The 16,064-nt window shown below is 37.7% G+C and overlaps 2 protein-coding genes across 2 annotated transcripts in view; both read right to left on the bottom strand.

Annotated features, from left to right (window-relative positions):
* Positions 1-984: 984 nt before the first annotated feature.
* Positions 985-2,013, bottom strand: LOC140150355 (octopamine receptor beta-2R-like). Its single transcript, XM_072172364.1, has one exon. It carries the CDS (start codon positions 2,011-2,013, stop codon positions 985-987), a length of 1,029 nt encoding a protein of 342 aa, XP_072028465.1.
* A 3,671-nt stretch (positions 2,014-5,684) lies between these two features.
* LOC140150354 (ATP-binding cassette sub-family C member 9-like) overlaps positions 5,685-16,064 on the bottom strand; it is a 33,044-nt gene continuing 22,664 nt past the window's right edge. The window contains exons 23-30 of the mRNA XM_072172363.1: positions 15,704-15,929; positions 14,451-14,578; positions 12,485-12,563; positions 11,020-11,128; positions 9,734-9,837; positions 9,060-9,193; positions 8,103-8,165; positions 5,685-7,797 (exon numbers count right to left, since the gene is read on the bottom strand). Coding sequence (XP_072028464.1) covers positions 7,642-7,797; positions 8,103-8,165; positions 9,060-9,193; positions 9,734-9,837; positions 11,020-11,128; positions 12,485-12,563; positions 14,451-14,578; positions 15,704-15,929 — 999 coding nt within the window. The 3' untranslated portion in view covers positions 5,685-7,641. The remainder of the gene's footprint in view (positions 7,798-8,102; positions 8,166-9,059; positions 9,194-9,733; positions 9,838-11,019; positions 11,129-12,484; positions 12,564-14,450; positions 14,579-15,703; positions 15,930-16,064) is intronic.

Genomic DNA, 16,064 nt, shown 5'->3' with positions numbered 1-16,064 from the left:
CACAACATGCCATTTAACAACTGCTTTATTGCGTATTTCTACACCCCATGCAAGTAGTTCAGCTCAATTATATCAATGTTAATCGTTTCCATGAGTCAAGAAAGAGTAGATTTTGATTTATTTTCAATACCAGTAGGCCATAGCGGAACGTTGTCCTTTTTAAGGACTCTTCTTGTTTGCACTGAGCTTATTTTGTCGGGAATCCCATCTGTTTTGCTTATGGTTATAATAAAAAGCATAACAGGAACCGATGGAATTCCAGACTAATTTTGAAAATGTGCTCTGGAATTCCAGGTCTTTCTTTCTAAACACAGATTTGCCCTCTATATAGGGTGGCCATTTATTTTCTGGAATAGCCCAATGGCCATCAGATAATCAGACGGCCTAAAGATGCCCCCAGGATTAGGTGCGATACCGTTGTCACTCAATAAAATGTGGCTCCAGTTGAATAAATTTATATTCTGCAATTAATTCCTTTGCTGGGTTTTTACATTTTGTTTCACATCATTTCCTCAGACGTCATTTTCTTTCAGCAACCATTCAAAGGCAAGAAGTTTGCGTTATTGCAAGAAGATTTAATCTTAAACACTTATGACGGTTTGTGCAGATTTATTTCATTGTTCTGTTATTCCCAATGTGTCCTGATACCACAAGGTCATTATAATTCTTTATTTACCAGTCAGTGCGCTGGTCCCATTCTCCCAATGCAATGTGTCCTGATACCACAAGGTCATTTATACTTCTTTAACCTGGGTTTACCAGTCAGTGCGCAGGCCATCTTCTCCCAATTTGCCCTGATACCACAAGGTCATTTATACAGAAGCTGGGCGCTCTGAGGAGAGTTACAAACAAACTTGATGTGAGAGGCAGAATGTCTAGTTTTGTGGGAGCGGGTCACAAATGGGATGTTTTTTAAACTGTGGGATAGATGTAACACTCCTGTTTGACATTTGCGGGGTTTTAGAATTATACTTATTTTACCAGTTATCTGGTAGCGTTTCGAGAATAATTAATTTTTGACTTATTTTCCGGTAAAGACCAAACTTTACAGCATAAAATCTCTTTAAAACTTCTTTTGAAATCTGGATGTTTAGCTGCGTAAATTATTGGATTTACGCATGAGTTAAAAGTCAAAATAGCCGCCGAATAGGGAAGAGCTTCACCGGAACACGGGACCACAAGATTAAGAGCATACGGTGTCAAACACAGAAGAAATGCACATACAACACAAAACAAATTTTTCGTCAATGCTATCTGCCGTTTTGCCAATCGGTGCTTCAACACAAGACTTGTATTTGAATTTTGATATCTGTGCATATTAGATTGGCTTATTTGTGCAGAGAGTGTTTGGACGTTGTCACTCTCAACCAATGCACGTGATGTATTACGAACATAGTAAAAGACTTTACCGTAACTATAAAGCATTAAAGTAAGTTGAATTGGGTAACATACAAGAACAGCAAGAAAGGTGTAAATTCCCGAGTCACTTAACCACAAACATATACCATATTTGGGTTCATATCCAAGTGTTCCAACAGATGACACCAGCGGTACCATAGCAACTGCAGCCGGAGATGCCCATGTTGCAAACAAAATAGCGACAATGTTTACTGTTTTATATATGCGATAGTAGAATTCCAAAGTTTTTGTGATTCGTAACAAGCGGTTGACTGCGATGCACGCAAGTGTGTTAACGCTAGTCCCGATGCATGTAATCATCATAAAAGCACTGAAAACACACAAAGTGTTGTGCAAAGGGTACCCATCCAAGCTTAATATAGGAAGCACCGTGCTTAATGGTAGCATTAAACATGTTGCTAAATCGGCAACACTGAGGTTAAAGACGAAAATATTGGTTGTGGTACGAAGCCGCTTGGTTATTATTATTGAAACAAGGACTAGCATGTTGCCTAAAACTCCTACTATTGCTATTATTGAGAATATAGCTGCCAAAATTTGACGCTCGCAGAAGCATTGGTATATATTGGGTGTTTCAGTAGCAGAGACATTCATTGTTGTTAGTTCTTAAGGTTAGGAACTATTTTCAACTGTTCCGATTTGGTAGTTCACAGCATCTTGCGAATGGTAGTGAGTTTGGGCAAAAATTGCATTGATCATTTCATAGCGAGTGTGTAGAAGAATTCAAATATCTCAGATATACTTTTGTAGGTCCTGTGGTTCTTGAGTTATGTTGCAAAGAGGGCTGAAACAACAACACTTTTGTAAAACGTACATAACTCACTAACAACAATAAATCAAGCAAAGTTTCGAAGTATATGATCTGTAGAATGAACTTTTGCAAAACACCAAAGTGTTATATTCCAATAATCATAATATATTGATTTAAATAATCAGAATCTAATCCCAAAACTCTTGATCGCGATTGATCAGAAACTCCAGCTCTGCTGGTCTTTTACTCAATCCTGGTACTCAGGAAGCCTCTTCATCAATTGTAGCAAAGTAGTTTGCAATATCATTTCTCAATCGATAAACAATAATTGTTCTGTTTACGCCATTTTCAAGTTTTTACCGAGACGCTTGTGTGAAATATGTTCCAACTCGTCGGCAATTTCTGTTGCATTAGCTAGCCTAATTGATTAGTTGTCATATTGATAAGATGATGTACATTAGTTATTGCATTCAGCATGCTTAGATGCACAGATAATTATGAAAAGAATGTGTTAGAGCTTCGGTGCAAGTTGCCGCCACTAACGCTAACTCCGGCAAAGTCTGTTACAACTGCAATCAACAGCGGTCATTGTCGAATTAATTGATGATGTGGTTCGTCCAATGATGGTTTATTAATCACACACTTTCGCAAACTATAAGCGTGTTTTAATCCACATCAATTAACAGTTGTGCGATTTATTACAGATTCCTAATATCCGTTAAAGGAATTCCAATTTCATATACTATTTCTTTTTGCGACTGCACTTGTTTAATGGCCGAGCCAGATTCTATATAAAGGTGAAGCCAAAAATCAGTTAACTGGCAGCCCGGAATGGCGGTCAATCATGGTTGCAATTGAGGATAAGCTTATTATATTAGGCGAGTACAATTCATAATGAACTATTCGAATATGAGATTCAACATTAGAGAGGTGTTTGGCCGAATTGTGAAGACTAAAGTCCACATATGTTATTTTTTCACGATTCAGATTATTACTAAAGGGTGCTCCACTTGTTATAAATTTGTTAAACGGTATTTAGTGTCATCGCGCTATCAATCAACATGATCAATGACATCATTTGACAAACATTGTCGTGTAATGCTGTAGCAACACATCAAGCTGAATTGATAAACTGTTTTTATAAAGTTCTAGGAATGTCAATATTACGTTTTTAAGTTGTTTGAAGATGATTATTTCTACTCACGTAAATGTTCCAGTGTGACGATTTAACGTTAATAAATAACAAAATATTACACCTAAACGGTCTCCTTTGTTTATATAGGCTTAAATCAAATTAAAATGACCATCTACAATTTGGCGAGAAAACCATTTTGATAAGGTTTGATAACAAGAAATGTCTTTAAAAAGACAACGCCATGGATGAAGATCGAGTTTCATAATTTTATATTGACAAGTACTTGTGTGTAGCACACGCACAACTTGGAAATATCGCTACCACCAATGACATATACTAGGTAATTCTCAACTCAAGAAGTTTCATGTTGAAAGCTAGATCTACACTAATTCATATATAACAAAGGGATCAATGGAAATCACATCCACCGAGTTTCGTAACAAGCCAACAATCTATATTCAGACGACCTTAAGCATGTTTGCTGCCTGAGGGTGATCATAAACAATTCATGACAATCCAAATATCTATTCGCCAGCAAAGTGGTTACATAACTCCCTGGTAACTGGATCACGCACCTTTGACATTGGTATAGACTTTGTGTTGCGACCATTTCCATCGTAGTGCATAACTCAAAAGCGTGATCCAGTTGACATAGAGATAACAGAAGCTGTTAACTTTGATATGACCATGATGATTTTAATGCTTAATTGTGATTACGTTTTATGACACAGCTTTGAACATTCTGAAAATTCAATCATGTGTACTTAGTCGACCTCAGATAACCTTTAACAATTTGGCGCAGAATTGTCAGTGATCTACAATCTGACAATCTATACTTAATTCACCTCGGATAGCTTTGACCTGATACCTTCAGCATTTTTGCGCTTTATACACCCATCATGTCCATAACAATTTAACTCTTACAACTTCCTGTCAACTCTCTAATTCATAACTCTAAACTTTTGTCTGTTTGCTTCTTTTTTTTGTCTTTTAGTACACTACAATGTTTTTTTTAATTAAGTGGCTAAAACTGAAACAATCAGAGTCTTTAAAAAAAGACACAGTTCACGGATCAGGTGTGTGCCTATAGTAATATGTTCTAACTTTCCATATGCACAGTTGGTCTTACAATAAATTAGTGATTTGAAGCATAATGATACCAACTTCCTGACTCTGGCTTAAACTCGTCAGCAAGGAACTCGTTAAAATACAAGCTTTTACAATCAATACCACTATTATAGGCCTATTCAATTACCATGCAGTCATATAGCATTGACCCAATTAGGGTTTCAATTAAGATAAGCAAACATTACTGGGTAGACAAAGTAGATAACAGGAACAAAGTTTTTGAGTTGGCAGTGTTCAAAAGTAGAATTCAATGTCATTTGTCAAATACTATAGATCCTAAAATTTTTATTTGTGAACGGATTTCCATCGTTGACAAAACAAAATGTATGTTTAATATATTAATTATTTCATTTATAGCAATTTTCTTAGTTTTCATCCATAAATTATCACAGAGTACAAGTGTTTATGTTCAGATTCAAAATTAGTCATGTTGTTATCAGTATAGCTGATAAGATGCCAAATTCATAGTTACATTGTTATAGTCAACAACAGATGCTTTGTCTGGTAGTCCCTGGCAAAACCCAGTCTGCATGTGGCTAAGTCGCAAACATACACGACAGAAACCGGCTGTGAAGGAGCCTATATGCACGTAAACAACTTTCTAATATAATAAAATCCGTTTTTGAGTATAATAAAGAAAGCCATGCATTGGCAACATGCAGGAAATACCTATTGCCAACTTGGTAAAATGCATACTCGTAGCCCAATCTTGTAGATCATAGCACCCAGTTTGGGGTTGTGGTTTCGAAATATTGCAAATAAACATTAGTTCTTTCAAATATGAAACGCTAAACCCCAAATCTATAACAGACAATCATTATATTTACGATATTTGGAAAGATATAGCAAACTTTCCATGATAGCGATTCGACCCAAGATAAATTACACCTAAATTAAGTGTCAATTCAGTATTATCCCCGCATGGCGGGAAAAACAGATTGGAGTGAATCCATCAAATGTGTAAGCATGGTAGGCACAGACAATTTTATTGCTCAATTAACTTGCAATGGCTATTCAATTTACCCCAGTCAAGATGTCCAGAATGTTAGCCATTTTAATACAGATTACAGGAAAAATTTGCCTCAATTGGAGCGCTAAGCTAAATTCATATTATATACTGGTCTTATAAATGTCGTAAAGTAGGGTTATATGTCCAGAAATGGGTAAACTCAGAGGTTGCGTGAAATTATAATAAAGTAACTCGCACAATTTAGTAATCATGTAATCATGGTGGCAATAAACAAGCACATTTTTAATTTAAAAAACCAGATACAATTACAATGATATTACCATCAAAAACAGCACTTTTTAAAATTCTTAAGCAAAAATATACAACGATAAAAACATTTTAAAAAGTACCGGTAACATGCGCAAAAGGAGCAAGCTGAAAAAACAGGGGCTCACGTAGGGCCACTGCAAGTGGGAAATCTGAGATATTACTCTTAAAGATATAATGCAAAACAATATCTCAAATTTCCCACTTAAAACTAATTTTAAAAGCAAAGTTATAAAGCAAGCATAATAGTACACACAAATACGAGTATATACACAAATCATAATACCTGAAACTGTAAAAAGAACTACGGTATCAAGAACAACACCAAGTGAACCACGGGAGGACCTCATCGGCCCGGTCCTCAGTGGCGTAGCGTCATAGGGATAGGGGGCACATGCCCCACATCTATTTAAAAATGCAAAAAGGCCCATAGGAAAATTGCCGAAATATGGTCTGTGCCCCACTCCAATCAGGCCCGGTGCCCCACAATCATGGTCGGTGCCCTCCCCCCAATAGGATGGCATACGCTACACCACTGCGTGCTTTCACCAACACTACACTCAATATAACATTCATACAGGTGTGATGTGCCCTGAGTAATTTAATTTGATGATTTATCTTTGTTTATAAAATTACAGGAGTGATGACATTTTGGGGAATTCCCCTCTCAAATTGAGCAAAACAAATTGAATCATATCTAATTTGGAATATTTGGAAAACCCCTGAGGTTGTAAAGTGAAGATGACATCACGGGATTCCCCTCAGGAAATGATGTCATGTGAAAGGTTAATGTTATCAAAGGCTTGGGAATTTCCAAGATCACATTTGGCTATTAATATTTGGGATTTCCCACTGCTTGGTATATAAGAAAATTTAAACACAATTATTCACAGTTGATAGTGTTGATCTGGGCTAGCTAGCTAATATGCTTACAGTCCAATTCCTTCAAAGAAAGGAAATTGCGAACCAGAATTAATTTAAATAGTCAATGCACTACTACCTGCCAGTGTTGTCGGAGAAGATCTAGAATACGTCAAAGAACGTACTTCTTCCAAGAAAGGAATATATATTCTTCTGTCGACTCGCTGAAGTCTGGTTTATGCATAGATTATCCAAATATGGTGATCTATGGTTTTTGATACAACACAGCTGTCAAAATAAGTGGGGACAACTGCATCGCAGTCCTGCTTCCTGAAGATATTGTGTGAAAGGTGGAAATAGCACCATTTTTGGAGAAAGCAGCGCAAGGAGTTAAGTTTGGAGAAAGCAGTGCAAGGAGTTAAGCGTTTGGGGAAAGCAGCGCAAGGAGATAACGGTTTGGAGAAAGCAACGCCATTTATGTGTGAGGATTTCATACGCATACAAGGCTATTTATAAACGCAAGTGTTCACTGGACTTCGCTGATTTTCGCAGGACAAGTGAATAAGGATATATTACATCAGTCGTCCAGAACATTGCAAGAACTTTATGATCACCAAGAAGAAGAATGCTGGCTAAGTACTAAATAGTTAAAGAGTGATTATATTTGATTATTGTGTATTGTTGTCATATATTGTACCAATCATAACTTGCTTTCAATTAAAGACTTAGATTTTGTTAGCTTAATCAAACAGTGTATATGTGTTGTGCATTCGTGTGAGTTCGGGTAAAAGGTGATTTTGGCCTTGAGTCAAGTACGACTCGTAACACAGGGTAACACAAAATAGGCCAATAAGTTGGTCATGGATAGACCCTTAAGTGTCGCAGCCCCACACCCACATGGCGATGGCCATATCCTCAGTCTATATTATCAAATACTATGCACAATGGGCAAGTGGACTACGGGGAGGTCTAGGTTGTCAGGTACCTTTCAACTTACTTGACTTTCTTAAAATGGTACTCATTTAGAAGTTAAAAGAAACATCAATTACACAATTTAATAATTATGTTGTTTTATGCTTTTACATATTTCTTTCTATCTGATAGCACCAGGGAATAGAATATACTCTTATCGTTAGCCAACAATGCTTCTGGTGTATCGTTTTCGACGATTTCTCCCGACTGAAGAACAAATATGGTGTCCGAGTCTAAGATGGTCGATACCCGATGCTGTAAAATGAAAGTTTAGACACAATTAATTAAACAAATGAAACAAATGGTGTGGAATAACACTAACAATAAATCTGAAAACTTGAAATCAAGAATATCCAGATTTGTGCGCAAAAAGTGATAGAGATTAGTTAGTTTTCAGCACAAACCTGAAGACAATAACATTAAATAAGCCGCTTCTATCATCCCCATATGAGATTAATATAATTATAGCATTTGTTATTTGTATACATAGTTGTCGTGTTTTTTTTAATTGGGGAATATTCGACTACGCTTTGTTATATTATTCTATATTATATTCTTACCGCTATTGTAATTACTGTCTGCTTGGCGAATGCTGTACTTAAAACCTTCTGCAGTATTTGTACCTGAAAAAATTAATGTTTTACATTTATTATAGGTATAATCATTTGTCGTTTTAGCAAAGACACGCGATAATACACGCATCTTTATACATCAATCTATTATCCTCACGACTAATTAATCAAAATCGCGCACTGTGATTTGTTAAAACACATCACGTGAGAGCGGATTATTCGCAATAATGAGTCGAGCGCCGAAACACATTCTCCGCATAATATTACGTTTGGTTACGCCTACAATATTTTCGAGATACTCAAGCGGCATGACGTATCAGCCAATCATAAGCCTTGATTGTGTTCGTCATTTAGCTGCACTGCTCATGCGTCGTGCCGCTCAGCTGCAAGCGTCATAAAAGTATGAAAGCAGCATTACGCTTATGCGCTCCACCTTGAAATAAACAACTTACAATATTTCGGCTAAAAAGGATATTTTCTCTTTAAATTATTTTAAACTAATTTAAACTATTTTGTGGTAATAGAATAGAAATAAAGGGCCCAGCATTGCCCTTTACATTCCGATAGTGTGTCATCGGTAGTAAAAACGTTAAATGGGTTCGGCTGCGGATAACCCATTATTTACGTTTTAACTGACTTGCATACATTATTTGTGTGTAAGCGCATTACCCTTTATTTCTTAAATATGCATCTTAATACATCAAGTTAATTAAAAAAGTATAGTGCGACCAAATAATGGGAGTGTGGTATAATTTAAGGCAGTGGGTCATATCCAAGTAACCAAAGTAGAATATCGCTCGCTTTGTAAACAGTATGCAAATCATTTTTGCAATGGATCATGATTTTAATGTTTTTTTTAATGAAATGTCAGAAATGGGGGGGGGGATGCTAGGGTATAGGGTAGAACGATAAGATAGCTAACACTAAAAAGCTAACACTACTTACTGTATGATGATCAATAGATGCAGTGGCTTCATCCATTATCAAAACCTGAGAATGATTTAAGAAAGCACGAGCAAGGCAGAAGAGCTGACGCTGACCAACGCTGAAGTTCTCCCCTCCCTCGGATACTTCGCCATCTAAAAGTTTCAACGGTAGAATTTATTATTATCTTCGCCATCGTCATTAGCCAAAATTGGCATCATCATCATCATCATCATCATCATCATCTCACCATCATCATCATCATCATCATCATCATCATCATCATCATCATCATCATCATCATCATCATCATCATCATCATCGTCATCATCATCATCATCATCAAAACACAAAACAAAGGATGCAACCAGCACTCTGATCTCAAGATTTAAGATTTTATTTTTTGAATCATATTAGATGTCATTTGCACAGTTTGTGCTTATCTGGGTTCGATTCCAGGGCGGGATCACTTTTCTTTTCTATGTTATTTTGAAGAGTTATCCAATTCATTTTGAAGTGAAATCTATCATGTTCCCATCGGAATAGTTTCCCTTGTCAAATTAGACACGTTTCTATTAAAAAATGTGTAGATCGTTTTAAGCGGGTATGATAAAATTTGATCTGCATCCTGAGACTCCATTTGGATAATTGGACACTCGATATTGTGGTATGGTTACTGAGCCATACAGACTTGCCTAGACCTTTCCTCATGTCCCCGACAACATTTTTCAACTGTGCAATATCCAAAGCTTGCCATAATTCGCCGTCAGATTTAGTGCCTTCTGGATCCAAGTTGAATCTGTAACATCGTATACAAGGAGACATAAATAACACGTATGAGTTTCAGAAAAGATATATTATTATGTATTTCTTTTAGATATGGAGTGTACTCCTTCATGGCTTGGAGGGCTGGACTATGACTAAAGCAGATGAGAACCGGGTGCTTGCTGCTGAAATATGGTTCTGGAGAAGAATGCTCAACATTAGTTGTAAGGAGAAAAAAACAAATAGAAGCATCCTTGAGGAACTTGGTGTGAAGAGACAGCTGCTCGTACAGCTGATAACAAGAAAATTAACCTACCTTGGTCACATCCTCAGAGGAAGTGGCAGTGCACTAACAATGCAAGTAATAGAAGAAAAGGTTAAAGATAACAGGAAGAGAGGACGACAGAAGAAACAATGGTTCGACAACATCAAAGAATGGATAGGAATTAACCTAGTGCAAGTCAAGTATCTAGCTCAGAACAGAACAGCTTGGAAGAAGAAAACTTGATTCTTATTTTCCCTGGGGTCAAGTGTGTTGTATTTCCGTGCCGCAAAGGGAGAAGAAATCTCAGGCGTCAGCGCTGTAGCGCATACTATTTATTAGGCTGCAAGTTCAGAATCTGTAACATTTCACCACAGTTTTTTTTAGCCAAATCGATGATATTAACAACATGATACCCCACCCATTGAGACTGTCAACATTAGACAAATGCCTCAGAATAATGTAAACTTCGTACATGACATGTGTCATGTAGTGCTTTTGGTTCTTTATGACAATTTGTTTATGTCATTACCTCAGTGGTAACTTAAATTGTGAAAGGCAAATGCACATTTTGTTTAAGGCAGCTGCAATGTAATGTGTTAAAATGCAGTGCATTCTGTGGAACATGGAAGGCATGATGCAGTCGGACCACATAATACGAGTACCATAGATTAAAAATAGTAGCGATTAGACACGCTGTGGCGGGTATAAGCTCCGCAGCCGACAGATAACCGACCAGTCTTTTCACTTTGGAGGTCGAGAATGTTTTTTTTTGCTAAACGTCACTCAATGACAGTATGTTGGAGAATTCGAGGAGCAACTTGGAATGGTACTAAGATGACAAATGAACCAGGGATCAAGAAATTGATTGAACTTGAATATAAGACTTCAAGATGTAAACAACGTAGTTTGCAAAAGATCCCGGAAAAGATCAAATTAATACTAGAGACTAACCTGATGGTGCCACTGAACAATATTGGGTCCTGTGGTATGATAGCAAGACGTTTACGTAATGTAGTCAGTGGGATGGTACCAATATCTTCATCATCGATCAGTATGCGACCTACATAATAATAATAAAATGCAAGTTAAAAAGTAATTACAGAACAATTGCAGACGATCAATCTCAATTCTAGAATGTTTCACTGAATCACTACACGTGCATACGGAAATGTACGATTCACAACGATCAATGTGAAACACCAAATTGGTGATACCTTTACCGACTATCGCAATAATTACTGTAGACATGCCCGACAGGATTGCCTGACAGCACCCTATGTGGGCATTTGCTTTTATAAATTGTTTACACTGTAGTCAACTACTAATTTCACTGGCCCACACCGACATCGCCTGGCTAATAATTACAGCAGAGTTACTCAAATGAACACCCAGGGTCGATACACGTGAATGTGCTATGCACGATTTGATATTCAGACGATAAATCTTTGGATACAGGGGTAGAAAATGATGAATATCTCCCGCAATTTTTTTTATTCTAAAGAAGCCATATTTAGGTCCTTGCGTCTTGAACTCAAAAACTGACAAAATTCTGATTTTATATGTGCCGAACTATAGCGCAGCGTAGGCTAGCTGCACTCGTGGAGGCAGTCTAAAAGCAGCCTGATCTCATGGCGTATATATACATGCTCACTCACACACAGAGAGGTCAATTACCAGGCTATTGTCAGTAGCCTTAATCGGATGTCCCTCGGCTCATTATGCGTCTCAAAACTATTAAACAGGTCGGAACAAAATAGCCATGCGTGGTTGTGGATTCAACCTATAATTAAAGACACAGATAAAAAGAATTTATCGCGTCTGACGTCATCTGTCAATCAAATTCGAGCACGGTTTGTTTACAAGTGTCGTGATGATGACTTGCTGAACGCGGATTTATAACCGGGCGCCTTATTGTTAATTTTGCACCTTTCGACATGCAAACCATCTCAAAAGTTAGGTCTTTATAGTAGGAAACTTTCTTAACCGAAGCCACCATGTCCACAATGCCTAGAAAAACTGCTTTTTGCCTTGTAAAAGTACGTAATTTTTCGCCATTTGCTGCTATTCCTTGTCTCCGATCAGCACCAGATAGATCGGTCTTCCTTTTACGCGTTGATTAACCTGTGTAAACCAATCAATGATCGTAATTGACAGTGACATCAGACGCGATAAATTGTTTTTATCTTTGTCTTTCATTATACCATGGCGATTTCTGCCATGAAGATATCGGGGCGATGGCACTGTCTGGCCATCCTCTATATTATCTTGAACACTATGTTCTAATTCAACGTCAACTCACCTTACTTTTGCAATTTCATTAAAAAATTTAAACTGACGGTCTTAGCTGAAATCGTAATACAAATCATATACATTGTCAGACGTAATAATTATTTTCGACATTTACAGTTACACATACCTCTGTAAGTGTCAATTAGTCTGAAGAAAGCTAACGTAAGAGATGTTTTGCCACTCCCGGTACGTCCACAGATTCCGATCTAAAGAGAGGGCACCATATTAAAAGAGGTCTTATTTAACGAAATGGCTTAAAATTATTATTTACGTTTTTACTGCATCGGATACATTATTTGGGTGTAAAAGATAATGCATTAACCTACCCTTTATTTCTTTGATATATATTGGCAGTATACGTGAATCACGATGTTAGACACTGAGACAGCCATGCGATTTGTCTCCTTTTCTTTTTAAAATGTCTGTGTTACCTATGTCAAGCGAGAGACGGGAAAGCAATCGCTATCCACTTTGCTCTGTATGATGATTTTGTTTATTACCACTCCACAATTGGGTATCAAGAATCGTTATATATGATTTGCAGTTAATATTCATAATTATTTTCTTTTATACAGAGGATGCTTCAGTTTTGACACAAAAAATATTTAATTGAAAACCCTCTCACTCGGCTATTTCAAAAAGGTAACCACGCTTCCCTAGAATGTGCAATAAATTAGCATTAAAAATTTTCTTATTTTAACAGCATTCTAGAAACTCTTGCCGTTTGGCGAAAAGAGGAGTAGTTTATTATCTATTGACGATTTCGGTAAAATAATAAGTCTTTGCGAGTAGACCTGAGATGTCGCCATTTAACGTCACGCTGATGCACACATCGTTTAGTGATCATCGCTACTGCGCATTTCAACAAAGCCGCGAAATGCACAGTAACGATGTGCGCATCGGTGTGACGTCAAATGACGACATCTCAGTTCTACTCGCAAAGGCTCATCATCAGCCCTACTGATCTTCTGGTGGTATAAATTCATTGACCTTTAAAGCGGATGTTGTTGTATCACAAGTCACCTTCGAGTTCAATCTGAGAGGAAGAACTGAAAGAAGACACATTTGCTTTCTTACATTGTTTGGTCACTGTGCAAAGCGATGGCAGCCCAGAACCATCAGTATACCGGAAGGACACTCACACAGATCAGTATCTGTTTTTTTGATTCGTACCACCCATTGATACATAAACTGGGTGTAATACGCACATTATTTCACACAGTGAACACTATTCCCTCTAGTGAGGACGCGAAGGAACAGGAACGGGAACACCTACAACAAAAGCACTATCAGACCAAATCCAAATCCACCGACATAGACTCCGCCGCACACAAGACTCAAGGTGACGGGGAAGTAAAACATGGTAGAATATTACCACCCCCTACGTCTCCGGACTTCCAGAAAAACTCCGCCGAATTTTTCGAGACAAAGGGGCCAGTGTCTTTCAAACCCAACACGCTACGTCAAGCGCTATAGTCCATCCCAAAGACAAACAACCGAATGATCAGCAAAGTAACATAGTTTACGCGATTCAGTGTCAAGACAGTGGATGCGAAGAACTGTATATTGGGGAGGCTAAACCCCGGGGGCTAAACAAACGCTTGCAAAACGTATGTACCAGCATAGACGAGCCAGCACTGGTTATGGAGACTCGGCCGTCGATTGTCTTTACGCATGTGGACATTTCAAAACATTCTTTTGACAACAAGGATGTTATGAGAGAGAAGTCAAAGAAGCGATTTATGTGAAACGGGAGGAGCCTTCACTTAATAAGCCTACGTCATAACTTAGCCGGGGCCTCCAGTTCAGCGATCAGGAAGATACCTCTCAGGTTGAACTCGAAGGTCATTGAACTTCACCGCCAAAAGATCTTGATGCGTTCAGGATCGGACGTGAACATTTCCCACTCAAAAACGTAAGTACAGTTGACTAGATTGTAATTCAAATATTTTTTTATTTTATTTCGGGGAGCCTTTTTTTAAAACACGCAATTTGTTACAGGTTTCTAAAAGTATAAATGGTTCAACTTTCAAGTTTCCTTGAAGTGTTTCTAGTATTAGTGTTACGTATATACAAAATTGAGGTTGACTTGCCTTTTGTCCTGCATGGATTGTAAAGCTGACATCCTTTAAGACCGCATCAGTGTCATGAGCGTACCGGACCCAAATATCCTGTGCTTGTACTTTTCCTTTTGATGGCCAATCATGTGATGGCTCCTGTCCTGTAATGAAAAGTAAGTGATATCGCTGTGATTACCCCATACCGACGAAGAGCAAAAAGCTATAAACCGTACATGTCCGCACACCTCCAGAGGATGATTTAAGCACTTCCCACCACGCCACTGTGTTGACTTGCGGTTAGCACAGCTGTGTGAGTGACCATGACACCACTGCTCGCACATTGCATTGACGGGCATGGTTAAATTTGAATTTGGACTGATATATTTACAATAAAAACGCATTCAAAATGCTAGTCGATTTCACATTTTATGTTACCTACAGAAGGTGTGAATTATCCTTTATGCATACATCACTTTTGTTCTGAAATCGACCAAGTAATAATGACACACGCACAATTCTTAAACAACATCTTTTGCACAGAATTCAATGGAATTTGAAAAGTAAATCCTTTCTTAAATCATCCTCTGGCACACCTCTTTGTACATTATATTGAATACAGAAGACGACGCGACGCCATGGGATTTTAACAATGCAACGTCATTTTGGGTATGGTCGCTGGCCGCGTTTGGCTAGGGGTTTATAGTAATATGCGAGTTGAGCATTTTGTTCTGGTGAAGGTGATGCATCCACGAAGGAATATAACAATGAAAGCAGCATGAATGTTGATAAGGAAGAAAATAAAAGATGAAGGACAAGAATAAGAAAAGAATATTAACATGAGAAAAAGAACATGAAGATGAAGGAGAAAAATGAGAAGACGAAGATGACGAAGATGAAGGATCTGACGAAAACAGAGAAGGAACGAGATCACCATCTTCGTCTTTGTAATCGCCATCAATGGGTGGATCCTAGGTTTCTGTACTGGAAATCAGTTTGTATCGTTTATTATTCCTTCCCACAAAGTAATAGGATTAGATAAGCTCAATGGTTAATCCATCTCCATTGCAACACGCATATTGTATTATGGGAAGAAATTTCGGTCCAATTTACTTCTGGAGGACAAACCCTGGATTCATGTATTGATGGCTATTACAAAGACGACAGTTGTCGTGATGTTCTCTCCATCATTTATACAAAATGCATCTAACATATAATTTATACAACTGATACAAGTTCACTACAAGTCATGACTCACAAATGTATAGCCTTCACATACAAATATTTACCTTCAAATGATTCAGTAGGCAAATCGGTGTAAAATTTAACTCGTTCTACAGCGTTCATCTGCATTTCCAAATCGGCCATAAATGTTACTACATGATTGAGAAAGTCTGATGTTTGCAGAGCATATGCGATTGCTAAACCGACATAACCAGGTGCTAGATATCCAACCGATGCCATTGTTACAGTGATAATTCCGCTGAATAGTACAGCAGTGGCACCAAGAAAGTCCTGTGTAAGAGTCGTGTAATAGAAAGTGCGTCAGAGTTTTAGTTATATAATCATGGGGATCCTTATGACCAGAGAAACATTTTGAATTGGTTTTAACAGAATATGGGCAATTTTGAATTTGACCCATGTTTAAAC

Source organism: Amphiura filiformis, chromosome 4, assembly GCF_039555335.1.
Source record: "Amphiura filiformis chromosome 4, Afil_fr2py, whole genome shotgun sequence".
NCBI classification, from domain to species: domain Eukaryota; kingdom Metazoa; phylum Echinodermata; class Ophiuroidea; order Amphilepidida; family Amphiuridae; genus Amphiura; species Amphiura filiformis.
This window is presented reverse-complemented; position numbering and strand designations above follow the sequence as displayed.